Source organism: Coregonus lavaretus (genome assembly GCF_964263955.1).
Source record: "Coregonus lavaretus genome assembly, chromosome: 18".
Taxonomy (NCBI): domain Eukaryota; kingdom Metazoa; phylum Chordata; class Actinopteri; order Salmoniformes; family Salmonidae; genus Coregonus; species Coregonus lavaretus.
The window spans coordinates 26,938,744-26,964,535 of record NC_140005.1 but is presented as its reverse complement, the minus strand read 5'-3'; the positions used below and the strand labels follow the sequence as shown (position 1 = coordinate 26,964,535).

Genomic DNA, 25,792 nt, shown 5'->3' with positions numbered 1-25,792 from the left:
TGACTATTTATTCTGATTTCCTCAGACAGTCTTGGTGCGTTACCTCCACCTAGCGAGCTGGAGAAAATTGCAAGTTGAAATCCAGTACGATTTTTTTACGTACGAATCATACTGCATTTATAGTTTCTGCTAGCTTCTATAACAAGTGTGTTGTATAGATATTCATAGAAGACTTAAAACAAAACTATGATTGGTATTTTTTATGCTATTTGTATGGTCTTCCGCTGCAAAGAAGCGGAAGTTGCCTCAAAATTGCGCCAAAGCAAAAAATTGATAAACAGAACCATCATCAACAGAATCCAGAAGCTGACGTTTTGTTAACTACTTACTATAGCCAAATATATGGATTCTATATTTCTGCTATAGCTAGTTAAGAATATCATTGCACATTTAGCTCATTAAAGAAGCGTAACCAACGAGTATCTATTAATCTGTAAAGTTTGTCTTTAGAGGTGACTTCGCTTCCCAGCCAAGCAACTCCGGTGAGCAGCAACATTTGTCTTCCACGATTGTAGCTAACGTTAGCTAGCTAGTTTAGATGTTCTAGTAGCAGGTGAGGTAGCTGAAGTTAGTTAAGGTAGGTGGTAACTTTTCAGCGTAAATTGTGAGTTAGCTAGCTCAGATGACCTAAGTTAGCTCTCGTTCACCCCCAACATAACAGCTAGCTATTTAATTGATTTATCGAGTCATATTCCTCTATTAAACTAGTTATGTTAGCGAGGTTAATCTTCTTCGGCATTATGTCGGTCCGCAAACAATCTCCCCCGCCCAAAAACTACAACAAAAATATGTACTCCTTTCAGATTCTGTTCATTCTCCCAACAGGCTCTGGGTCCTGAGAGCGAAGCGCATCTTCGGACTGTATTCCCTGCAACGATTCAGCCGTAAAGTCCTGGAGGTCCAAAAAACGGTTTGCTGCATTCACAATTATGTCGAGTTTCTAAGATGTCTTGTTAGTTTGACTTGTACAATTTATCACCTCCGCAATAAAGGCAACAAAATCCACCTTCTTAACAATCACTACTTCAGGATCCCTCAACTGATGAACAACACTTTCTGCAGGCTGCGGAGCATCCATTGCCATTTCTTCCTCATTTGCACTTTTTCCTTCAGCTATTTGCACTGCCTCTGCATAGGAGACCTGGTGGACAGCCCGGATTTTTGCTACTTAGACCTTCTTCACCCTTACAGGGAACTCATGAACGTGTATCCACTGACTCTTCCACAACATACCGTATTTATTCCTTCAGCACACACTTGCCAGTGGCCAAACTTTTTACATTTATGACACTGCAACAGTCTGTTCACATAAGCTCTCGTATCTCATATACAGTGGGGGAAAAAAGTATTTAGTCAGCCACCAATTGTGCAAGTTCTCCCACTTAAAAAGATGAGAGAGGCCTGTAATTTTCATCATAGGTACACGTCAACTATGACAGACCAATTGAGAATTTTTTTCTCCAGAAAATCACATTGTAGGATTTTTAATGAATTTATTTGCAAATTATGGTGGAAAATAAGTATTTGGTCACCTACAAACAAGCAAGATTTCTGGCTCTCACAGACCTGTAACTTCTTCTTTAAGAGGCTCCTCTGTCCTCCACTCGTTACCTGTATTAATGGAACCTGTTTGAAGTTGTTATCAGTATAAAAGACACCTGTCCACAACCTCAAACAGTCACACTCCAAACTCCACTATGGCCTAGACCAAAGAGCTGTCAAAGGACACCAGAAACAAAATTGTAGACCTGCACCAGGCTGGGAAGACTGAATCTGCAATAGGTAAGCAGCTTGGTTTGAAGAAATCAACTGTGGGAGGAATTATTAGGAAATGGAAGACATACAAGACCACTGATAATCTCCCTCGATCTGGGGCTCCACGCAAGATCTTACCCCGTGGGGTCAAAATGATCACAAGAACGGTGAGCAAAAATCCCAGAACCACACGGGGGGACCTAGTGAATGACCTGCAGAGAGCTGGGACCAAAGTAACAAAGCCTACCATCAGTAACACACTACGCCGCCAGGGACTCAAATCCTGCAGTGCCAGACGTGTCCCCCTGCTTAAGCCAGTACATGTCCAGGCCCGTCTGAAGTTTGCTAGAGTGCATTTGGATGATCCAGAAGAGGATTGGGAGAATGTCATATGGTCAGATGTAACCAAAATATAACTTTTTGGTAAAAACTCAACTCGTCGTGTTTGGAGGACAAAGAATGCTGAGTTGCATCCAAAGAACACCATACCTACTGTGAAGCATGGGGGTGGAAACATCATGCTTTGGGGCTGTTTTTCTGCAAAGGGACCAGGACGACTGATCCGTGTAAAGGAAAGAATGAATGGGGCCATGTATCGTGAGATTTTGAGTGAAAACCTCCTTCCATCAGCAAGGGCATTGAAGATGAAACGTGGCTGGGTCTTTCAGCATGACAATGATCCCAAACACACCGCCCGGGCAATGAAGGAGTGGCTTCGTAAGAAGCATTTCAAGGTCTTGGAGTGGCCTAGCCAGTCTCCAGATCTCAACCCCATAGAAAATCTTTGGAGGGAGTTGAAAGTCCCAAAACATCACTGCTCTAGAGGAGATCTGCATGGAGGAATGGGCCAAAATACCAGCAACAGTGTGTGAAAACCTTGTGAAGACTTACAGAAAACGTTTGACTTGTGTCATTGCCAACAAAGGGTATATAACAAAGTATTGAGAAACTTTTGTTATTGACCAAATACTTATTTTCCACCATAATTTGCAAATAAATTCATAAAAAATCCTACAATGTGATTTTCTGGATATTTTTTTCTAATTTTGTCTGTCATAGTTGACGTGTATGTATGATGAAAATTACAGGCCTCTCATCTTTTTAAGTGGGAGAACATGCACAATTGGTGGCTGACTAAATACTTTTTTCCCCCACTGTATCTCAGCTTTGCATGTCGGAAGAGATTCTTCATCAAATAACAATAGCACCAATAGGCTTTCCTCTTTCCTTCCATTCACCATACGGTTCAATCGACTTGCCCACACTACTCCTGGTACCTTTCTGCTTTAGTTTTTCAGCCTCAATTTCCACCGCAACGCCAGAGATGACACCTTTTACCGGTGCCCTGTTCAGAAAATTAAAGCTTTCTACTGAATTCCCCAAGACACAGTGCACTTTCATTTTGTTCTTCTAACACGCAATAAATTAACACCATACCACTCCTGGTCACTTTGACTCCACCTTTCCCAGTGCGTCTCCCCAAAACACACCCTTCTCCATGAAACATACTACAACAAGGAACAAGGCATTATTAGACCTAGGCCAATCTTCATTAAGAACTTTAGCCTGTTTCGCTCCATTCCCCAATATTACAGTTTTCCACAAATGTTCAGGATGTTAGGATGCCTTCAGAACGAGCTATCCCTATTCATCCCCAAACACCTGAACCTCTCTATTTCTCTACGTTATCTCTCTCTCATTTCCAGGTGTAAGATGAGTGGAGAGGGTTCTGGTCACGGCTCCTGCAGAGGCGGGCAAAGGGGAGGATGGAGAGGAGGGGGATGGAGAGGAGGGGGATGGAGAGGGGGAGGAGGGGGATGGAGAGGAAGACCACAGAGAGGAAACTCACGCCCCCCCAGTGCTCAAAGAGGTATGGGTCAGACACACACACACGGTTAGCCTGGTTAGAGGTAAGGGTCAGTTAGAGGGAAGACTAGCCCCTAACTAGCCTCTAAATATTCCTTAACCCCTCAATGATTTCCAACCCCTTGGTTTTGGGACAACACTGACTGCATGGTGGAGGCTTCAGTATCTCTTTCTCTTGCTGTCTCTCTAGGCTCTTCTCAGTCCTGTGTGTCTCAGACCACTCTGGACAGACTCTGTCCTTATAAAGGCTGGGCCCTCTACTTCACTGAAGGTAGGTGTGTATCAGTGGAGGAGAACGGCTCATAATAATGGCTGGAATGGCGTAAATGGAATTGCATCAAACACATGGAAGACGTGTTTGATGTATTTGATACCGTTCCACTTATTCCACCCCAGCCATTACCACGAGCCCGTCCTCCCCAATTAAGGTTCCGCCAACCTGTGGTATGTGTGTATTGTCTATATGCCTATTTTTTTTGTAATGATCTAATTGTGTGTGTGTTTCCTGTATGAAGGTTTCGTAGAGAGTTCTCCGTATGTGGAGAAGATCAAAGTGTTTGAACAGTACTTCACCTCACAGATACACCTTTACGACAAAGTAAGATGAAAAAACAGAGTTTTCAGCACATTGTTTTAAGCTCTGAAAATAGTAGCCTTTGGCGAGCAGGTAAGCTTAATTTGTGTGTGTGTGTAGGATGAGATTGAGCGTCAGGGCAGTGTGTTGGTGGACTATAAGGGTCTGGTTGAGGATAAGGAGGTGTGTATGGCTCTGCCGGACCTGGCCAATCAGCTGAGAGAACAACCAGAGACCACCCTCAACTGTCTGGGCCTCGCCATACACCAGGTACACACACACACACACATACTTCACTGAAGGTAGTTGTGTCTATGTATTTTAATGTGTGTGTGTGTCAGGTTTTGACGGTGGACTTGGAGAGACACGCTGCAGAGTTACACGGGGAAGGGCTTCCTGGGGGAGCCACACCCATCATTAACATACCACACATCAGCGCCAGGTAAAACACACGCACACTCTCTCTCACGGTCTCTCTCTGACTCAGTTTCAGGTTGTATAACTGTGTGTTTGTTTCAGGTTGTATAACTATGAGCCATTGACAGCCCTGAGGATGCTGCGTGCGAGTGTGTTTGGTCGGTTGGTGTGTGTGAGGGGGACCGTGGTCCGTGTCAGCAACATCAGACCACTCTGCACACGCTTGGCCTTCACCTGCTCCGGCTGCTCACACACACACACACTCACCCTGCCACACGGCAAGTTCACCACGCCCACCAAGGTACAACACACACTCACCTTGCCACAGAGCACTTTCACCACAACCTACATTGGATTGAACCACAGGCTGTGTGTGTGTGTGTACTGATTGTGCGTGCGTGTGTTTCTTCAGTGTGTGCAGCCAGAGTGTCGCAGTCGTTCATTCGTCCCCAACAGGAGCTCCCCTCTCACCCTCACTGTGGACTGGCAGAATATCAAGTAACTACACTATTATTTATCATGCTTAAACATAACTATCCAATCCTCTTAGATCTCCAGACATGTATAGTGTGTATGGGCTAGGGGTCTGTGTCTAGGGTGTATGGGCTTGGGGTTCATGTCTAAGGTGTATGGGCTAGGGGTCCGTGTGTATGGGCTAGGGGTCAGTGACTAGGGTGTATGGGCTAGGGGGAAAGGGTTTAGGGGACTGAGGCTGTTGATGCAAACTATCTCCCATGGTGCCCCAGGGTCCAGGAGATGATTGGAGGAGAGCAGAGGGAGGCAGGGCGGATCCCTCGGACAGTGGAATGTCACCTGACCTCTGACCTCTGTGACAGTGCTGTCCCTGGAGACACTGTTACTATTACTGGAACAGTCAGAGTCAGCCAAGACGACGGTATACACACACACACACACACACACACACACACACACACACACAGTTGTTAACATCACTGGCACTGTCTGAGTAATTGATGAGGTGTGTGTGTAGGCGGCAGCAGGGGGAAGAAGGATAAGTGTATGTTCCTGCTCTACATCGAGGCCAACTCCGTCAGCAACTCTAAAGGTAGTTGTAGGTCTGTTATTGTGTAGTTGTTACTCATGTTATTGGGAGGCCGAAGGCCAAACAATGAAGTGTTTCCAAATTGCGTGGACAAAAAGTTTGTTCTTAAGGTCAGAAAGTAAAGGAGGCTGGAGGTCAGGGGTCGTCTGGAGGTGAACGGTCATCGGGGATAGAGTTCTCTTTGAAGGAGCTGTACGCCATCCAGGAAATACATAGCCAACCTGATCTACTGAAGCTCATCGTACAGTAAGACACAATCAAACACAGAATACTACTCTACTACTGTACTGTACTGTACTACTAGAGTGCTTTTGATATCTATTGTGAGTGACTGATGTGACTTGTCTTCCAGCTCCTTGTGTCCAGCCATCTACGGCCACCTGGTGAGTAAGCCTTTCCAGTGGCCATGTTGTTTCAGCTAAGCTGTGGCCACGTTTTTAAAAAATTGTGTTTGTTTAAAAAAAAGTGTGTGTGTGTTTGTTTGAAGCTAGTAAAAGCAGGCCTGTCCTTAGCGTTGTTTGGAGGCAGTCAGAAGCATGCTGATGATAAGAACAGGATCCCCGTCAGAGGAGACCCTCATATACTGGTGGTGGGAGACCCTGGCCTGGGGAAGAGTCAGATGCTACAGGTAACGTGCACACACACTTACACACACGCCAACCTCAAACTCGCCGGTGTAACTGTGTGTGTGTGTGTGTGTGTGTGTGTGGGTAGGCGGTGTGTAATGTGGCTCCCAGGGGGATCTATGTGTGTGGTAACACTACCAGTACGTCAGGGCTGACCGTCACTCTCTCCAGAGACGCTGGCTCTGGAGACTACGCACTGGAGGCTGGAGCTCTGGTACTAGGAGACCAAGGTAGGGGTGGGGGTGTGTGCTTACATCCCAACTATCATCATCCCAACTGTCATCATCCCAACTGTCATCATCCAACCTATCTGTGCCATTTGTGTGTGTGTGTGTGTGTGTCAGGGCTGTGCTGTATAGATGAGTTTGATAAGCTGGGCCACCAGCAGCAGGCGTTACTAGAAGCCATGGAGCAGCAGACCATCAGTCTGGCTAAGGCTGGTCTGGTGTGTTCCTTACCTGCTAGGACCTCTGTTATCGCTGCTGCTAACCCTGCTGGAGGACACTACAACAGGGCCAAGACGGTCTCCGAAAACCTCAAGTAAACATACACCTTTCATTTTTAGCTAATGCTGAACTGTAGGTACAAGTTAACTTATTTTGTGTATGTGTGTGTAGGATGGGCAGTGCCCTCCTGTCGAGGTTTGACGTGGTCTTCCTCCTATTGGATGTTCCTGATGAGTCACATGACCGCCGGCTGTCGGAACATGTCATGGCCGTCAGGTCAGGGAAGGGAGGGGCCTCAGGTGCCGTGGTTACACGAGGAGACGACCATAAATCACAGAGCTCACTGCTGGAGCCCTCCGACACACCCCTGTCTGACCGGCTGCAGGTACCCACACACATACGACAACACACACAAATGCCAAAGTACTTTACCAATATATATGGAATTTCTGACATTGAGTCCGTCTGTCTGTAAGGTGTGTCCAGGGGAGTGTGTAGACCCCATCCCCCACTCCCTGCTGAGAAAATATGTTGGTTACGCTCGCCGCTATGTTCATCCCTCGCTCTCTACCGCCGCTGCCCAGACGCTCCAGGACTTCTACCTCTCCCTGCGCTCACACACACACCCTGTCGACGCCACACCCATCACCACACGTCAGCTGGAGTCCCTCATCCGCCTCACAGAGGTACTCAAACACATCACTCAAATATACACACGTCATTTGATCATTACACATCCTAAAGTCTCTAACATGTCACACAGAGGTGACCCTGTGCCCTGACTCCTGACTGTGTGTGTGTGTAGGCGCGGGCGAAGCTGGAGCTCAGAGAGACAGCCACCAAGAGTGACGCTGAAGACGTAGTGGAGATCATGAAACACAGGTAACACACTATCCCACATACATTCCCCTGCGTATCTATTTGGACAGTGAAGCTAAAACATTTAATTTGGCTCTATACTCTACCATTTTGGATTTGAGATCAAATGTTTTATATGAGGTGACAGTACAGAATGTCACCTTTCGATTTGAGGGTATTTCCATACATATGTTTTACCGTTTAGAAATGAATGTACTATGTGTATCTAGTCCATTTGAAGGTGTCATAAGTGTTTCGACAAATTCACTGATAGGTTACATAATGGGTACATAATGTCACTTATTGTAAATAAGAACAGAATATGTTTCTAAACACTTGTACATTAATATGGATGCTACCATGATGACAGATAATCATGAATGAATCGTGAATAATGATGAGTGAGTAATTTACAGATGCACAGAGATCATGCCCCTAAAACATGGAGGGTAGCATTTTTTGGGAGGTATGATATTTATACCTCTAAAACTTTCTCTCTCATCATTATTCACGATTCATTCATGATTATCCGTAATCCATGGTAGCATCCACATTAATGTAGAAGTGTTAAGAAACATTCTATTCTTATTTACAATAAAAATGACTCCAAAAGGACACAATACATTATTTACCATTCATTTCTATTGGGCATAACATAATCTGAAACACAACCAAAACAAACTGCAAATGCATCCAACAAGTTTGTAGAGTCACAAGCTTGTAGTCATTGCGTGCTAGCAATATGGGACCAAATACTAAACTTTGGACTAAATTGACTACACTATAAGTGAATTTGTTCAAATACTTATGATACCTTCAAATGGGGGGGACTAGATAAAGTGCTTTCATTTCTAAACGGTAAAACAGATTTATGAAAATACCTTCAAATAAAAGGGACAGTTCTGTGGGGGACATTCTGGTGTGTGTGAATGTGTATATTGTCTGGTGTGTGTGTCAGTCTGGCAGATACCTTCTCTGATGGTAGTGGAGGTCTGGACTTTGAGCGGTCGGTACTGGGTGTTGGGATGAGTCAGCGTTCAGCTGCCAAGAGATTTATCACTGCGCTCAACACACATGCTCAGCGCACACACACCATGTTGTACGACCTCACACAGCTACGCAGCCTGGCCAAGGACCTCAACATACAGGTAACACCTACACACACCTTTGTCTGTTGCTTTCTGTCTTACGGCCGCTGTTATGTTTCAGGTCTTGGAATTCAAAAGGTTTTGTGTGTGTGTTTTGAAACAGGTTGCTGACTTTGAAGGTTTCATCAGTTCTCTGAATGAACAGGGCTACCTGCTGAAGAAAGGACACAGACAGTACCAGCTACAGACTATATAACACACAAACATAATCTAAAGACCTGCTGTTACTTAAGAATTGATTGTGTATCAGTGAATTCTTCCAATACTGATTAATATATTACAGTTTAATACATGAATAATTAAACTGTTTTGAATATGAATTCCTGACCAATGTTAATGTATTTTTTATATTTTGACTATTTGCCTTAGGCAAATCTTAACATTTAACTGCTCTGGAGACGAATGTGGTAAAATAAATAAGTTATAAATATTATGAACGTTTTGGTAAAATAAAGTAAATGTTGAAAATATTAGGAACAACTGGGTTTTGCAGACTCCTTTGCAGTTGCGCATAGAGGCCACTGCGAGGCGCTGGTTGTTCAGCTGTGGCGCAAGTGGCTGGTTCAAGGATTTATCTGAGTGCGCAGGCGTGAAATAAGTAACGTTTGCATTGTAGAGAAAGGGAGACAGGTAGTGGTAACAGATTATGCACTCTGAAGCCTCAAACGGTTTACACATCCTGCATTGTCGGATTATAATTACCCAAATTATCACAACTAGCTAACTTTTTAAATCAGGGTTTCCCAAACTCGGTCCTGCCGTATTCCGCGACAGTTTTATGACGTCGTGGTATTGGTGGATATCACCAGAGATACAAGCGTCTCTGGTCACTTAAAACATGGTTTCCCAAAATCGGGGCTGGGGCCCACCCGGGTGCACGTTTTGGTTTTTGCCCAAGCACTACAAATAACAAACTCATCATCAAGCTTTGATTATTTGAATCAGCTGTGTAGTGCTAGGGCAAAAACCAAAACGTGCACCCGGGTGGGCCCCAGGACCGATTTTGGTAAGCCGTCTTTTAAGTGACCAGAGACGCTTGTATGTCTGGTGAGATCCACCAATAACACGACGTCGTAAAACTGTCGCGGAATACGGCAGCAAACATGGAAGACGTTGGCATGATCGGCTAGAGTTGCTGGTTGATAATAAGGAAACAGGAAAAATATGAACCAGCGGGGAGGTGTTATAAACAGCTGTGTGTGTGAAGAGGAGTACATGAGGTTAGTTTGTAAATCGCGTGTTGTTCGCGATGTTTTTCTTGGCGGTGTGTGCGCGAGGGCACGTAACTAACGTGGCGCGCTGTGTGAGGAGAAGTGTGTTTCGGCCAATTCCTGCGTCATGGCGGCAGCAGCAGACCGGTGTGTGTGTGAGGGTAGAACTGAAGTTGCTGCAGAGACTCAAAAACAGAATCTCCTCAGTCGCCCATTGGTGCAGCTACACACAATCTCACACACACATCCCCAACCTAACGACCCCAGAGGTTAGGGGCCACGCGCTAAAGGGTCCCACCGAAAGCGTCACCCGATCCTGTCACCGCAGAGGCCACGAGAGGACGCGGAGTAACGACAACCGCTTTAAGTTTTATCCTACGGATCCCTCTTTCTCGTCTCCCTCTCATCTTCTCCTGGGGTTGAGGTTGATCCCGGTGAGTTCTGGTGTGTCTCCAGGCTGGAGAGGTCTCTGTAGTGGAAAACCCCGGGAGACCCCAGCCGACTGCCCAACTGGAGAGGACCAGAGGGAAACCACCCAGCCAGCTGATAGACTACCTGATCCTGGTCAAGGACTGTTCAAGTTTAAAGAACTGGTAGGTCGGTGTGTGGTAAGAAAAGTCGTAGTCTTGGCAGATTCATTGTTGTTGATGTCTGTGAGCAGGAAGTTGCCCCGCTGTAGGCTAAATTATGCCATATTGTTGAGTCTACTTTTAGGGCTGATTTCCCTTGCTGTCACTTTCGTCCTGTCATGCATGTTTTAAAGACCGAAAGAACCACACATTCTCTAGTCATATGAACAATGCACAGTCCTGCACTAAATATAGCAAAACCAGTGTTTTTTTACTTTCTGTGTGTGTGTTTCAGTATGAGAACCCGTGGACCATCCCCAACCTGCTGTGTGTGTGTCGCATCGCACTGGCTCCAGTCCTGGGAGTCCTGATAACTGAGCAACATTTTCACCTCTCCCTTGGGCTGTTTGCTTTGGCTGGATTTACTGACGTGGTACACACGCCTGCCTGCACACACATATACACCTTGAAATGCACTACATGACCAAAATAATGTGGACACATTTTCGTCGAACATCTCATTCCAAAATCATGGGCATTGATATGAAGTTGGTCCCCCATTTGCTGCTATAACAGCCTCCACTCTTCTGGGAAGGCATTCCACTAGATGTTGGAACATTGTTGTGGGGACTTGCTTCCATTCAGCCACAAGAGCATTAGTGGTGTCGGGCACTGATGTTGGGCGATTAGACCTGGCTCGCAGTCGGCGTTCCAATTCATCCCGAAGGTGTTTGATCAATCAATCAAATGTATTTATAAAGCCCTTTTTACACCAGCAGATGTCACAAAGTGCTATACAGAAACCCAGCCTAAAACCCCACACAGCAAGCAATGCAGATGTATAAGCACAGTGGCTAGGAAAAACTCCCTAGAAAGGCAGAAACCTAGAGAGGAACCAGGCTTTGAGGGGTCCCCTTCTGGCTGTGCCGGGTGGAGATTATAACAGTACATGGCCATTAAGGCCAGATTTTTCTCCAATATGTTCAAACGTTCATAGATAATAATCACAGTGGCTGTAGAGGTTGCAACAGGTCAGTACATCAGGAGTAAATGTCACTTGGCTTTTCATAGCTGGGCATTTAGATGTTGAAATAGCAGGTGCGGTAGAGAGAGTGAGTTTAAAACAGCAGGTCTGGGACAAGGTAGCACGTCCGGTGAACAGGTCAGGGTTCCATAGCCACAGGCAGAAGAGTTGAAACTGGAGCAGCAGCACGACCAGGTGGACTGGGGACAGCAAGGAGTCATCAGGCCAGGTAGTCCTGAGGCATGGTCCTAGGGCTCAGGTCCTCCGGGAGGGGAGGGAGAGAGATAATTAAAGGGAGCTTACTTAACTTCACACAGGACACCGGATAAGACAGGAGAGTAACACCAGATATAACAGACTGACCCTAGCCCCCTGGCACATAGACTATTGCAGCATAGATACTGGAGGCTAATGGGTTTGAGGTCAGGGCTCTCTGCAGGCCAGTCAAGTTCTTCCACACCGATCTCAACAAAACATTTCTGCATGGACCTCGCTTTGTGCACGGGGCATTGTCATACTGAAACAGGCAAACTGTTGCCACAAAGTTGGAAGCACAGAATCGTCTAGAATGTCATTGTATGCTGTAGTGTTGAGATTTCCCTTCACTTGAACTAAGGGGCTTAAAACTAACCATGAAAAACAGACCCAGACCATTATTCCTCCTCCACCAAACTTTACAGTTGGCACTATGCATTGGGGCAGGTAGCGTTTTCCTGGCATCCGCCAAACCCAGATTCGTTCGTCGGACTGCCAGATGGTGAAGCGTGATTCCTCACTCCAGAGAACGCGTTTCCACTGCTCCAGAGTCCAATGGTGTTGCGCTTTACACCACTCCAGCCGACGCTTGGCGTTGCGCATTGTGATCTTAGGCTTGTGTGCGCCTGCTTGGTAATGGAAACCCATTTCATGAAGCTCCCGAAGTACAGTTCTTGTGCTGACGTTGCTTGTGTGGCCTACCACTGCGCGGCTGAGCTGTCGTTGCTCCTAGACGTTTCCACTTCACAGTAACAGCACTTACAGTTGACCGAGGCAGCTCTAACAGGGCAGATATTTGACGAACTGACTTGTTGGTAAGGTGGTATCCTATGACGACCATGTTGAAAGTCACTGAGCTCTTCAGTAAGGCCATTCTACTGCCAATGTTTGTCTATAGAGATTGCATGGCTGTGTGCTTGATTTTATACACCTGTCAGCAACGGGTGTGGTTGAAATAGTCGAATACACTAATTTGAATGGGTGTCCACATATGTGTGTGTGTATATATACACATACATATATATATATATATACATACACACATATATATATATATATACATACAGTGGGGAGAACAAATATTTGATACACTGCCGATTTTGCAGGTTTTCTACTTACAAAGCATGTCGAGGTCTGTAATTTTCATCATAGGTACAAAAATCCAGAAAATCACATTGTATGATTTTTAAGTAATTAATTTGCATTTGATTGCATGACATAAGTATTTGATCACTTACCAACCAGTAAGAATTCCGGCTCTCACAGACCTGTTAGTTTTTCTTTAAGAAGCCCTCCTGTTCTCCACTCATTACCTGTATTAACTGCACCTGTTTGAACTCGTTACCTGTATAAAAGACACCTGTCCACACACTCAATCAAACAGACTCCAACCTGTCCACAATGGCCAAGACCAGAGAGCTGTGTAAGGACATCAGGGATAAAATTGTAGACCTGCACAAGGCTGGGATGGGCTACAGGACAATAGGCAAGCAGCTTGGTGAGAAGGCATCAACTGTTGGCGCAATTATTAGAAAATGGAAGAAGTTCAAGATGACGGTCAATCATCCTCGGTCTGGGGCTCCATGAAAGATCTCACCTCGTGGGGCTTCAATGATCATGAGGAAAGTGAGGGATCAGCCCAGAACTACACGGCAGGACCTGATCAATGACCTGAAGAGCGCTGGGACCACAGTCTCAAAGAAAACCATTAGTAACACACTACGCCGTCATGGATTAAAATCCTGCAGCGCACGCAAGGTCCCCCTGCTCAAGCCAGCGCATGTCCAGGCCCGTCTGAAGTTTGCCAATGACCATCTGGATGATCCAGAGGAGGAATGGGAGAAGGTCATGTGGTCTGATGAGACAAAAATATAGCTTTTTGGTCTAAACTCCACTTGCCGTGTTTGGAGGAAGAAGAAGAAGGATGAGTACAACCCCAAGAACACCATCCCAACCGTGAAGCATGGAGATGGAAACATAATTCTTTGGGGATGCTTTTCTGCAAAGGGGACAGGACGACTGCACCGTATTGAGGGGAGGATGGATGGGGCCATGTATCGCGAGATCTTGGCCAACAACCTTCTTCCCTCAGTAAGAGCATTGAAGATGGGTCGTGGCTGGGTCTTCCAGCATGACAACGACCCGAAACACACAGCCAGGGCAACTAAGGAGTGGCTTCGTAAGAAGCATCTCAAGGTCCTGGAGTGGCCTAGCCAGTCTCCAGACCTGAACCCAATAGAACATCTTTGGAGGGAGCTGAAAGTCCGTATTGCCCAGCGACAGCCCCGAAACCTGAAGGATCTGGAGAAGGTCTGTATGGAGGAGTGGGCCAAAATCCCTGCTGCAGTGTGTGCAAACCTGGTCAAGACCTACAGGAAATGTATGATCTCTGTAATTGCAAACAAAGGTTTCTGTACCAAATATTAAGTTCTGCTTTTCTGATGTATCAAATACTTATGTCATGCAATAAAATGCAAATTAATTACTTAAAAATCATACAATGTGATTTTCTGGATTTTTGTTTTAGATTCTGTCTCTCACAGTTGAAGTGTACCTATGATAAAAATTACAGACCTCAACATGCTTTGTAAGTAGGAAAACCTGCAAAATCGGAAGTGTATCAAATACTTGTTCTCCCCACTGTATATGTGTGTGTGTGTGTGTATGTGTGTGTGTGTGTATATGTGTGTATATATATATATATATATATATATATATATATATATATATACACACACACATACAGTGCTATGAAAAAGTATTTGCACCCTATCTGATTTCCTATACTTTTGCATATTTGTGATACTGAATGTTATCAGATCTTCAACCAAAACCTAATATTAGATAAAGGGAACATAAGTGGACAAATAACACAACAATTACATATTTATTTCATTTATTTCATAAACAAAGTTATGCAACACCCAATTCCCCTGTGTGAAAAAGTAATTGCCCCCTTACACTCATTAACTGGTTGTGTCACCTTTAGCTGCAATGACTCCAACCAAATGCTTCCTGTAGTTGTTGATCAGTCTCTTACGTACAAAAAGTTGACTCAAGTTTGCCAAAAAGCACCTGGATGATCATCAAGACTCTTGGAAGAACGTTCTATGGACAGATGATTCAAAAGTATAACTTTTTGGACCAGTAATGGTTCCAGTAATGCCTGCCGAAAACCAAACTCTGCATTCCACAGTAAGAACATCATACCAAAGGTCAAGCGTGGTGGTGGTGGTGTGATGCTTTGGGGATGCTTTGCTGCCTCAGGACCTGGACGACTTGCCTTAATAGAAGGAACCATGAATTCTGCTCTGTATCAGAGAATTCTACAGGAGAATGTCAGACCATCTGTCTGTGAGCTGAAGCTGAAGCGCAGCTAGGTCATGCAGCAAGACAATGATCCAAAACACACAATCAAGTCTACATGAAAATTGCTAAAAAGCAACAAATTGGAAGTTTTGGAATGGCCTAGTCAAAGTCGAGACCTAATCCCAATTGAGATGTTGTGGCAGGACTTGAAACGAGCAATTCATGCTTGAAAACCCACACGTCACTGAGCTAAAGCAGTTCTACATGGAAGAGTGGGCCAAAATTCCTCCACAGCGACGTGAGAGACTGATCAACAACTACTGGAAGCATTTGGTTGGAGTCATTGCAGCTAAAGGTGGCACAACCAGTTATTGAGTGTAATTACTTTTTCACACAGGGGAATTGGGTGTTGCATAACTTTGTTTATGAAATAAATATGTAATTGTTGTGTTATTTGTTCACTTATGTTCCCTTTATCTAATATTAGGTTTTGGTTGAAGATCTGATAACATTCAGTATCACAAATATGCAAAATTAGAAAGGGGGCAAATACTTTTTCATAGCACTGTATATATATATTTGTATGTATGTGTGTACTTTGATCAAAAATACACCACCATACACACATACTAGACACTCTGTTAACCCTGTGTGTTTTATTTGTAGCTGGATGGTTATATAGCCCGTAACTGGGCCAGTCAGAAGTCTGCGCTGGGCAGCGCGCTTGACCCATTGGCTGATAAAATCCTCATCAGCGTTCTCTACATCAGTCTCACCTACGCACAGCTCATCCCAGGTGTGTGTGTGTTGAAATGCTGCGAAATTCAATTAAATCTTTCTGTTTACAGTGCTAATAATCCCAAACAATGTCGACACAATCCACAATACATAGAGGTAGAAGTCACATTTGAAAGCAAAAATGACCATGTGTGTTCTCAGCTCCCCTGACAGCATTGGTGATCGCCAGAGACGTCGGTCTGATAGCGGCTGTTTTCTACGTCAGATACAAGACTGTCCCACCTCCTGTAAGTCTCACACACACACACAGCGGGCTGGTTCAGGGCTGTCACGGACACACTGTGGTCCATCAGTCAGGATACAGGAATGAGGAGATGAATGGCAGTGGATCCAGTACTGTGTTGCGTTTAGATCTTTGGTGTTGCTCTGTTTAGACTACATAATAATTATCTTCCTCTCTCTTGCGCCCTCACTCTCTTCGTCGCGCTCTCTCTCTTTCCTTCTCTCTCATTCCAGGTGACTCTCAATAAGTTTTTTAACCCCTGCTACACAACAGCACAGCTCAAACCCACCACCATCAGCAAGGTAAGTCTCTGTACCTTATACACACACACACACACACACACACACACACACACACGTGTGTGTGTATATATACACACAGTTGAAGTCGGAAGTTTACATACACTTAGGTTGGAGTCATTAAAACTCGTTTTTCAAACACTCCACACATTTCTTGTTAACAAACTATAGTTTTGGCAAGTCTGTTAGGATATCTACTTTGTGCATGCACTAAGTTGACTGTGCCTTTAAACAGCTAGGAAAATTCCAGAAAATGATGTCATGGCTTTAGAAGCTTCTGATAGGCTAATTGACATAATTTGAGTCAATTGGAGGTGTACCTGGGGATGTATTTCAAGGCCTACCTTCAAACTCAGTGCCTCTTTGCTTGACATCATGGGAAAATCAAAAGAAATCAACCAATACCTCAGGGGAAAAAATTGTAGACCTCCACAAGTCTGGTTCATCCTTGGGAGCAATTTCCAAATGCCTGAAGGTACCACGTTCATCTGTACAAACAATAGTACGCAAGTATAAACACCATGGGACCACACAGCCATCATACCGCTCCGGAAGGAGACGCGTTCTGTCTCCTAGAGATGAACGTACTTTGGTGCGAAAAGTGCAAATCAATCCCAGAACAACAGCAAAAGACCTTGTGAAGATGCTGGAGGAAACCGGTACAAACGTATCTATATCCACAGTAAAACGAGTTCTACAGTGAGGGAAAAAAGTATTTGATCCCCTGCTGATTTTGTACGTTTGCCCACTGACAAAGACATGATCAGTCTATAATTTTAATGGTAGGTTTATTTGAACAGTGAGAGACAGAATAACAACAACAAAATCCAGAAAAACGCATTTCGAAAATGTTATAAATTGATTTACATTTTAATGAGGGAAATAAGTATTTGACCCCTCTGCAAAACATTACTTAGTACTTGGTGGCAAAACCCTTGTTGGCAATCAGAGGTCAGACGTTTCTTGTAGTTGGCCACCAGGTTTGCACACATCTCAGGAGGGATTTTGTCCCACTCCTCTTTGCAGATCTTCTCCAAGTCATTAAGGTTTCGAGGCTGACGTTTGGCAAGTCGAACCTTCAGCTCCCTCCACAGATTTTCTATGGGATTAAGGTCTGGAGACTGGCTAGGCCACTCCAGGACCTTAATGTGCTTCTTCTTGAGCCACTCCTTTGTTGCCTTGGCTGTGTGTTTTGGGTCATTGTCATGCTGGAATACCCATCCACGACCCATTTTCAATGCCCTGGCTGAGGGAAGGAGGTTCTCACCCAAGATTTGATGGTACATGGTGCCGTCCATTGTCCCTTTGATGCAGTGAAGTTGTCCTGTCCCTTTAGCAGAAAAACACCCCCAAAGCATAATGTTTCCACCTCCATGTTTGACGGTGGGGATGGTGTTCTTGGGGTCATAGGCAGCGTTCTTCCTCCTCCAAACACGGCGAGTTGAGTTGATGCCAAAGAGCTCCATTTTGGTCTCATCTGACCACAACACTTTCACCCAGTTCTCCTTTGAATCATTCAGATGTTCATTGGCAAACTTCAGACGGGCCTGTATATGTGCTTTCTTGAGCAGGGGGACCTTGCGGGCGCTGCAGGATTTCAGTCCTTCACGGCATAGTGTGTTACCAATTGTTTTCTTGGTGACTATGGTCCCAGCTGCCTTGAGATCATTGACAAGATCCTCCCGTGTAGTTCTGGGCTGATTCCTCACTGTTCTCATGATCATTGCAACTCCACGAGGTGAGATATTGCATGGAGCCCCAGACCGAGGGAGATTGACAGGTATTTTGTGTTTCTTCCATTTGCGAATAATCGCACCAACTGTTGTCACCTTCTCACCAAGCTGCTTGGCGATGGTCTTGTAGCCCATTCCAGCCGTGTGTAGGTCTACAATCTTGTCCCTGACATCCTTGGAGAGCTCTTTGGTCTTGGCCATGGTGGAGAGTTTTGAATCTGATTGATTGATTGCTTCTGTGGACAGGTGTCTTTTATACAGGTAACAAGCTGAGATTAGGAGCACTCCCTTTAAGAGTGTGCTCCTAATCTCACCTCGTTACCTGTATAAAAGACACCTGGGAGCCAGAAATCTTTCTGATTGAGATGGGGTCAAATACCTATTTCCCTCATTAAAATGCAAATCAATTTATAACATTTTTGACATGCATTTTTCTGGATTTTTTTGTTGTTATTCTGTCTCTCACTGTTCAAATAAACCTACCATAAAAATGATAGACTAATCATTTCTTTGTCAGTGGGCAAACGTACAAAGCAGCAGGGGATCAAATACCTTTTTCCCTCACTGTATATCAACATAACCTGAAAGACCGCTCAGCAAGTAAGATGCCACTGCTCCAAAACCGCCATAAAAAAGCCAGACTACGGTTTGAAAATGCACATGGGGACAAAGATCGTACTTTTTGGTAAAATGTCTTTAGGTCTGATGAAACAAAAATAGAACTGTTTGGCCATAATGACCATCGTTATATTTGGAGGAAAAAGGGGGACGCTTGCAAGCCGAAGAACACCATCCCAACCGTGAAGCACGGGGGTGGCAGCATCATGCTGTGGGGGTGCTTTGCTGCAGGAGGGACTGTTGCACTTCACAAAATAGATGGCATCATGAGGAAGGAAAATGATATGGATATATTGAAGCAACATCTCAAGACATCAGTCAGGAAGTTAAAGCTTGGTCGCAAATGGGTCTTCCAAATGGACAATGACCCCAAGCATACTTCGAAAGTTGTGGCAAAATGGCTTAAGGACAACAAAGTCAAGGTATTGGAGTGGCCATCACAAAGCCCTGACCTCTATCCTATAGAAAATGTGTGGGCAGAACTGAAAAAGTGTGTGCGAGCAAGGAGGCCTACAAACCTGACTCAGTTACACCAGCTCTGTCAGGAAGAATGGGGCAAAATTCACCCAACTTATTGTGGGAAGCTAGTGGAAGGCTACCCGAAACGTTTGACCCAAGTTAAACAATTTAAAGGCAATGCTACCAAATACTAATTGAGTGTATGTAAACTTCTGACCCACTGGGAATGTGATGAAAGAAATAAAAGCTGAAATAAATAATTCTCTCTACTATTATTCTGACAAATCACATTCTTAAAATAAAGTGGTGATCCTAACTGACCTAAGACAGGGTATTTTTACTAGGATTAAATGTCAGGAATTGTGAAACTGAGTTTAAATGTATTTGGCTAAGGTGTATGTAAACTTCCGACTTCAACTGTGTGTGTGTGTGTGTGTGTATATATATTATATATATATATATATATACACACACACACACACACACACACACACACACACACACACACACATACATACAGTTGTAGTCGGAAGTTTACATAGAAATGTCCCTGCTCTGTTTTAACCCTTTAATTGGTTCTTAATCCATAAACATTTTAAGGCATATAGGCATTTCATTCTACAACATATGTACTAGAAAATCATCCATATATACCCCTTTTGGGACTTTCTATGTCCCAACCAATAAAACAAAAGTTAACATATAATGAGTGTAAGCATGTGCATATACTTATTCTTAGCCTTGCCATTTGTGGTTTCATTTTATAAGAATATATATTCAGACCAATGTATCTTCCTCATTGTCTGACCCATCACGATGAGGACGAGGAGCCCAGTCAGGTACTGGGTACAAATCCGGAAGGTTTCCCTCTAAGCTAACCTCCAATTGTTGCTGTTGAGCTTTGTAACCATGACAGGCCCATACACCCCCTGCCACTACCCCATATAGACAATCTAGGTTGCCATAAGGGCAGTCAAGTGGTCCTCAATGTTCTGATAATGACCATCTGCTTCTGGGCCTCTACTCCGGGCTGGCGTTGGTCCTTTTCGCTCAGGACTTTCTTCCGTCACTAGGGTCTCGGCATCCTCAACTTCCTCATCTCTCGGTCGTCGGTTTAGATGATACCAGGTCGAGCTCCCCTCAACCCTTACAGCAGTTGGTGTAACCTGGATGAAGGCGTAGGGTACCACATGTCTCTGTTCGTTCTACTTCCTTCTGAAGACCCTGACGTAGACCTTCTCCCCCGGGACCACTGGTCATGGTAGATTCGCCTCTGGTTTTAGAACTCTGCTTCTCTCCTGTTGGTATATAACTTCATATATGACAGTTAGTTGCCTGATATACCCTTCCAATTCCCTTTCCATGTGCTCTAGAGGCAGACCCTAATATGGTCCCCTAAGCACCAGCACAGGCATGTCAACCTGTTAGCATTTCATGCGGTGTTAGATGCGTATTTCTGTTAGCTTGCATGCGATAACTCATTAGTGCCAGAGGTAAGGCCCCAAAAAACAAAACACCAAATCAAATTAGAATAATAACCCTTGATAACAGGTCATTCAAGGAATAGTAAAATGTATTAGCGACAGGTGTCCCTCATTCAGGGCTAGTTATCTTTCTCTGTCCTTGTTATGGTATGAATCATACATAGGCCTATTGCTAAATTATAAGCTTCTTCCTAATTATTAGTGTTTTCACACTACATATAAATCTCACACAATGTCTCTAGCTTTCTAGGGAGGGTGATCAGGCCCCACCAGAAAGTCAGAACAAAGGCCAGAGGTCATTCAACCCCATGTAAGTGAATGTCTCTTTCCATTTCCTTCCCCTTTATCTAAGATATTATTTAAATATATTTTAAACATTTCAAACATTTTGCGTACCAAGTTTACATTGGGTTTTTTCAGTACATTTCTTATCAGGAGAATTTACATGTGTGTACTTAAAACTCTGGCAATAGAAACTACCAAAAATGTACTTTATGTGCCCTTTAAGGTGTATTATTTCTACCCTATGAAACCAAAAATAAAACCCTACCCAACTACAAATATTAATAATAGGTGGGTCGTGTGTGCTGGTGAAACGTAGGGCAAAACCAAACAAATGGATAGGCCTTATTTAATTTGGTAGCTCCCTCTTACGGCCTAATTACAAGATTGCTGAGTTTTACTAACTGCTCTCCTCAGCTCACAGTCTCAGGAAACATTCCAAAGAGAAATATTGGAACTCCCATTCTCCTGGAACAGAAAATGTACATTTCGTTAACATTTACTATAGTACATCTTAATTAGCCACCCAAACGTTTTAACTATAAACAAACATGACAATAATTCCACTGTACTCCATAAACAGCTGTCCTTTGTAATTAAATGCAAACAAATGTCTACTTTCTCATGCCAAGGGTACACTAAAATATGCTCCACATTAGTCTATTACTGAGAACCATTTTGCCTCTGGTGGAACATTTGTTAACAGTGTGTGTGGATTAGGCACCTTCTGCTTTATCCTGAACTACTTAATTTACTGCTCTCAGGTCATGAACCAATCTCCACTTCTGTTTGTCTGCCTTTAGTACTGGTGGCCTGTTACAGTCACTCTGTTTTAACCAGTACTCCCCCCTTTGGACACATGATTCACATCGTGATTCATGTGTTCAAAAAAGTAAACAACAACATTGGCTGTTATCCCTTGGCCACTAAAAGTGTTATGAACCAGATCTGTATGATATCAGATCCTAGAGCATCTTGTGCTTCCATTGGTGACCCTTGTTTTCCTATTATAAAATATTGCGATCTCATGGAAGCTAGTTTACCTCATGCCTTCCTTAACCATAGTTGTTCTAGCAAATTATTTTGATATGAATCATATTGCAGTGTACAATGATAGCCTGATTTTGGTACTCTCATTTCTTGAACTTCTTGATAAATGTTCCCCACTTCTTTTAATACCTCTTGTATTGGTGATTCTATGCTCCCTATCCAGTATACATTTGCTGTTTTGTCTGTAGCCATGATCATCTGTGGACATACCCCTTCCTGAACTATTATTAGTCCCTCTGATGTGCATTTAATCTGGACCCCCATTCTACACAGTGCATCTCTTCCTACTAGATTAACTGAAGTTTGTTCTGATACTAATATAGGTATAAATGTAGAATTTTCGTGCTTCTGGTTTTACTGGAACTGTCATATGTATTAACTGCATTTGTCATAAATTCTACTGTCTGTGCATATTTGCCTGATATGGGGAGGTGAGAGGCATAATTTGGACTTACACATGAGTAAGTTGCTCCAGTATCTATCATCATTGGTGTGCCTCTATTATTCACCTGAACCTGCAGCATAGGTTCTTCATCAGCCTGCATAGTTACTGCCACTAGCTGACCCTCCCCTTTAGGATTACCTGGGCATCCCTAGTATCAATGATTTGGTCCTCCCCACGGGTTCACTGGGCCTTGTGGAGCCTGTGTCTGAGACTGCTGCCATTCAGCTAAGCTGGGCCCATTTCCTTGCCAATTACCCTGTTGTGGTTGCCTAGGCCACCACGGCTTGGTAGGACAATTCCTTCTTGTATGTCCTGATTGATTGCACCTCCAGCATACACCTGGTCTTCTTGGTCCACCATTTTGGTGTGTCTGCTGCTGTGGTCGGTACCATTGATTCCTTGGTCTGTTTTTATAATTTTTGTTTTGCCACTGTCTAGGGGATTGTAATGTGTACACATTCACTACTGGTAAGGCAGGAGCTCTTTGGCCTTGTGGTTGAGGCGGTGGTTGTTGACCTCCCTATATGACAGGTGCCATGGTGCCCTCTTCCGGTGGCGCTGGAGCGATCACTGGAGCTTGTGTTTTATTTTTGTCCTTTCTTGTCAGCTCTTCCAGCTGCATCCGTGTCAGTTTTCTCTGACTATCTCTCCCCTGCACTGTCCGTTTCTGTTTGTCCTTCCTGTATTTTTCCACTGCATGAATAACATGGTCACAGAACTCTTTGTATGACTTTGATGTTAGTCCAATCCCCTCATCTTCCAGTTTGCTTCTGACAGGCGTTGGCATTGCTTCCATCAATGATGTCCTGAACAGTGTTGTCATTAGTGGATCACCCTCTGGATCTTTTTCTGTTTCTTGTCGCCACCTTTTGAGCTGGTCCTTCAGGTAACCTGCCGGGTTTTCTTTATCCCCCAATGGCTCCCCTCTCAGTGCCTTAAGGTCTATCTTGGCTGGATACTCCATTCTCAGAGTGTGCCATAGTCCTGGCCTATAACTGTCAAAGGCCACTCCATCCAGTAACGTCCTCTGCTCCGCCTGTATAAGGCCAGCCGCCTGCAACAGGTCCTCCATTTTGGCCACTCCCACCACCCTGGCCAGCAATGCCTTCAAGTCTCCCACTGCCAGTAGCTTCCCCATTGTTTGTTCTTCATATGTTCTAATCCATTTCCCTGCTCCTTCATGCAGGTTAGGCAGTCTAGTCACCAGGCCTTCCAGGTCCTGCGATCCCCAGGGCACATAGTGAACCCGTGTCCCCTTTACCAAAATAGGATACTGGGCTCCTTATTTATCTGTTTTTTGTTGTTGTTCTTCTGTTTCTTAATTTTCTCTTTGATTTTTCCAGGTGGGCTTGCAGTGCTTCACCTAGTTCTGTTACTATAGATTTGCCTCCTGTGGTTCCTTGGTGTGATAATTGTCCCTCTGTCTCACTCTGTTCTTGCTCAGAGTCAGCACACTGTTTTAGTTCCTCATTACTTTCATCATCCCACTTGCTCTGTCCATCAACATCTTGTCCATCTATCCCATAATTTTCCAATTTGTTTAACATACTCTTCAGTCCTCCATAACAGTCTATATCTAAATGTGATTATTTTCCTTTCTTTGGTGTGGAAGGCTGTTGCTTCCCTTTTTCTCCTTCTAGCTCTACATTCCCTGTTATTGAGACTAGACCTGTGACCTGAGAACACTGCCCCCTTCTGTGTATGGTGGTGGTGTAGTTAAACCAGCCTTTTTTGGTTCACTCTTCCTCTCCATTATTATCCTTCTAGCTTTGGCTATGCTGTCCCTCCAACTCTTTCCTTCCTCCCAAAATATTTTCAAGATTTCTCTCTTTCTCTCTCTTCTTTATTTTCTCCCCTCTCTCTCCTGTTTTATAGTTCTTTATTAGGGTATCCATATCCTCACACACCGCTACATCAAACGCTCCCTCCTTTGGCCATGTTGTTGCTATTTTTCTGGTTCTTTTTTCCCATTTATCAGAGATTTTTCCAATCTCTTCCTTATTCTCTGGGAACTTTCTCTTCATGATTTCTACTGATGTTCCTGCCATCCCTACTCCTTGTATTCTTGGCCTTCCTGTTGCTAATCTTATGTTTGGTTCAGTGTTTATATTAGGATGCAAAGTAAATTATTTCTGTTAGCTTTCTCAGCTAAAAGTTTTTATATTCCTCAATCAATGGTATCCTTCCTAGTATATCTTCATACTCTGCTTCTTTCCAAAAATGTGTTTATCCCTTGTGCCCCTCCTTTTAATATTATTTTATTTTATTTATCTTTATCATTACTTTCCTGTAAGTTACATCAAATTTATAAATCCTCTCTCGCTTTCTTGTGATTAGGTATATTCCCAGTGGTTTGTTCAGCCTCGGGTCACTAGACCACACCCTATTTTCCCCGATCAATATCCTCATTACTCTACTTTTCAAAAACCCTCCAGTTGTATTGACATACTCCATTTTTCCCGTATCTGAATTTTTGTATCTGTTCTCTCTCTAATCTTCGTCTCGGCATTTATTCCCTAATCTTGGTTTTTAGCTTTCTCTTTTACTTGTTTATATCTGGACAGCTAGTCCCTATCCTAAATTATCCTACCTAGATTTCTATTATTACTATTATCCAGGTATCATTACTGGATCAATGACATAGGTAATAGCTCTTTCGCATTAGCTATTGCCTTTTTCTGATAATGTTATAATTGTAGCCTATTGCATTAATTTAGTTAAAATATAAATTTGTTGTTTAACAAATCTAGAACCCACAATAAGTTGGTGCTATCCCATCAGCATAATAGTTAAAGCTACTTGCAATCCACTGGTTCACGTAACGAAAACAAATTATCGTTTTAGAATTCATTAACTATTTGCATACGTCCCTGGTGTTACGCAAACTATAGAATAAAGTAATAACAATTAGAATTTGTCAAATAAATGTTTTCCATTCAACTATTCAGACTTCTGCTTAAAATGTCTCTTACAGCTCGATACAGTCCAGCAAGTACAACTCTCTTTTACCCGTAAACTAAAACATGGCATTAGTAAAGTCTATTCACAAACCACCAATAACTAATAGTATATTTGCATTCATATTATTAAAATACATTAATTTCATTCGAGTCTACCTTAACAATTCAAATTTGAAATTCTCACTTCTCTATTAAATCACTTTCCTCTGTTATCAATTCAAATAATTGCCACAGCTCTATTATAATTGCCAGTCCTCTGTTACATTTATGTCCTTTCTGATTAGGCTATAGTTAATAAAACAAACACTTGCTATGATTGA

At 43.6% G+C, this 25,792-nt stretch overlaps 2 protein-coding genes across 5 annotated transcripts in view; both read left to right on the top strand.

The window, feature by feature from the left end:
- The first annotated feature begins 259 nt into the window (after positions 1 to 259).
- mcm8 (minichromosome maintenance 8 homologous recombination repair factor) lies at positions 260 to 9,071 on the top strand. The gene is made up of 21 exons (XM_084181714.1): positions 260 to 482; positions 826 to 910; positions 3,462 to 3,625; positions 3,812 to 3,892; positions 4,137 to 4,219; positions 4,316 to 4,465; positions 4,537 to 4,637; positions 4,715 to 4,913; positions 5,025 to 5,110; positions 5,359 to 5,507; positions 5,604 to 5,678; positions 5,786 to 5,921; positions 6,028 to 6,058; positions 6,163 to 6,303; positions 6,390 to 6,531; positions 6,646 to 6,841; positions 6,919 to 7,132; positions 7,224 to 7,433; positions 7,553 to 7,629; positions 8,564 to 8,753; positions 8,857 to 9,071. Exons 3-21 carry the CDS (start codon positions 3,469 to 3,471, stop codon positions 8,947 to 8,949), a joined length of 2,511 nt encoding a protein of 836 aa, XP_084037840.1. The 5' UTR covers positions 260 to 482; positions 826 to 910; positions 3,462 to 3,468; the 3' UTR covers positions 8,950 to 9,071.
- A 468-nt stretch (positions 9,072 to 9,539) lies between these two features.
- Positions 9,540 to 25,792, top strand: part of LOC311145592 (cardiolipin synthase (CMP-forming)-like) — a 29,927-nt gene continuing 13,674 nt past the window's right edge. Inside the window, exons 1-6 of one of the 4 annotated variants that reach the window (XM_084181876.1) lie at positions 9,824 to 10,557; positions 10,829 to 10,966; positions 15,788 to 15,917; positions 16,061 to 16,146; positions 16,376 to 16,444; positions 20,978 to 21,064. In XM_084181876.1, coding sequence (XP_084038002.1) covers positions 10,003 to 10,557; positions 10,829 to 10,966; positions 15,788 to 15,917; positions 16,061 to 16,146; positions 16,376 to 16,444; positions 20,978 to 21,049 — 1,050 coding nt within the window. In that variant the 5' untranslated portion in view covers positions 9,824 to 10,002 and the 3' untranslated portion in view covers positions 21,050 to 21,064. Of the gene's footprint in view, positions 10,573 to 10,828; positions 10,967 to 15,787; positions 15,918 to 16,060; positions 16,147 to 16,375; positions 16,445 to 20,977; positions 21,065 to 25,792 lie in introns of those variants that run through there. The other 3 variants (XM_084181875.1, XM_084181874.1, XM_084181873.1) reach the window with 3 other exon arrangements.

What these genes read in the sequence shown, in the direction of transcription:
- mcm8 (XM_084181714.1), top strand. Translation starts at nt 3,469, where the DNA reads ATGAGTGGAGAGGGTTCTGGTCACGGCTCCTGCAGAGGCGGGCAAAGG. An exon ending in CTCCGTCAGCAACTCTAAAG is followed by an intron (nt 5,679 to 5,785) that starts GTAGTTGTAGGT and finishes TTTGTTCTTAAG; the next exon opens with GTCAGAAAGTAAAGGAGGCT. An exon ending in CAGCCATCTACGGCCACCTG is followed by an intron (nt 6,059 to 6,162) that starts GTGAGTAAGCCT and finishes GTTTGTTTGAAG; the next exon opens with CTAGTAAAAGCAGGCCTGTC.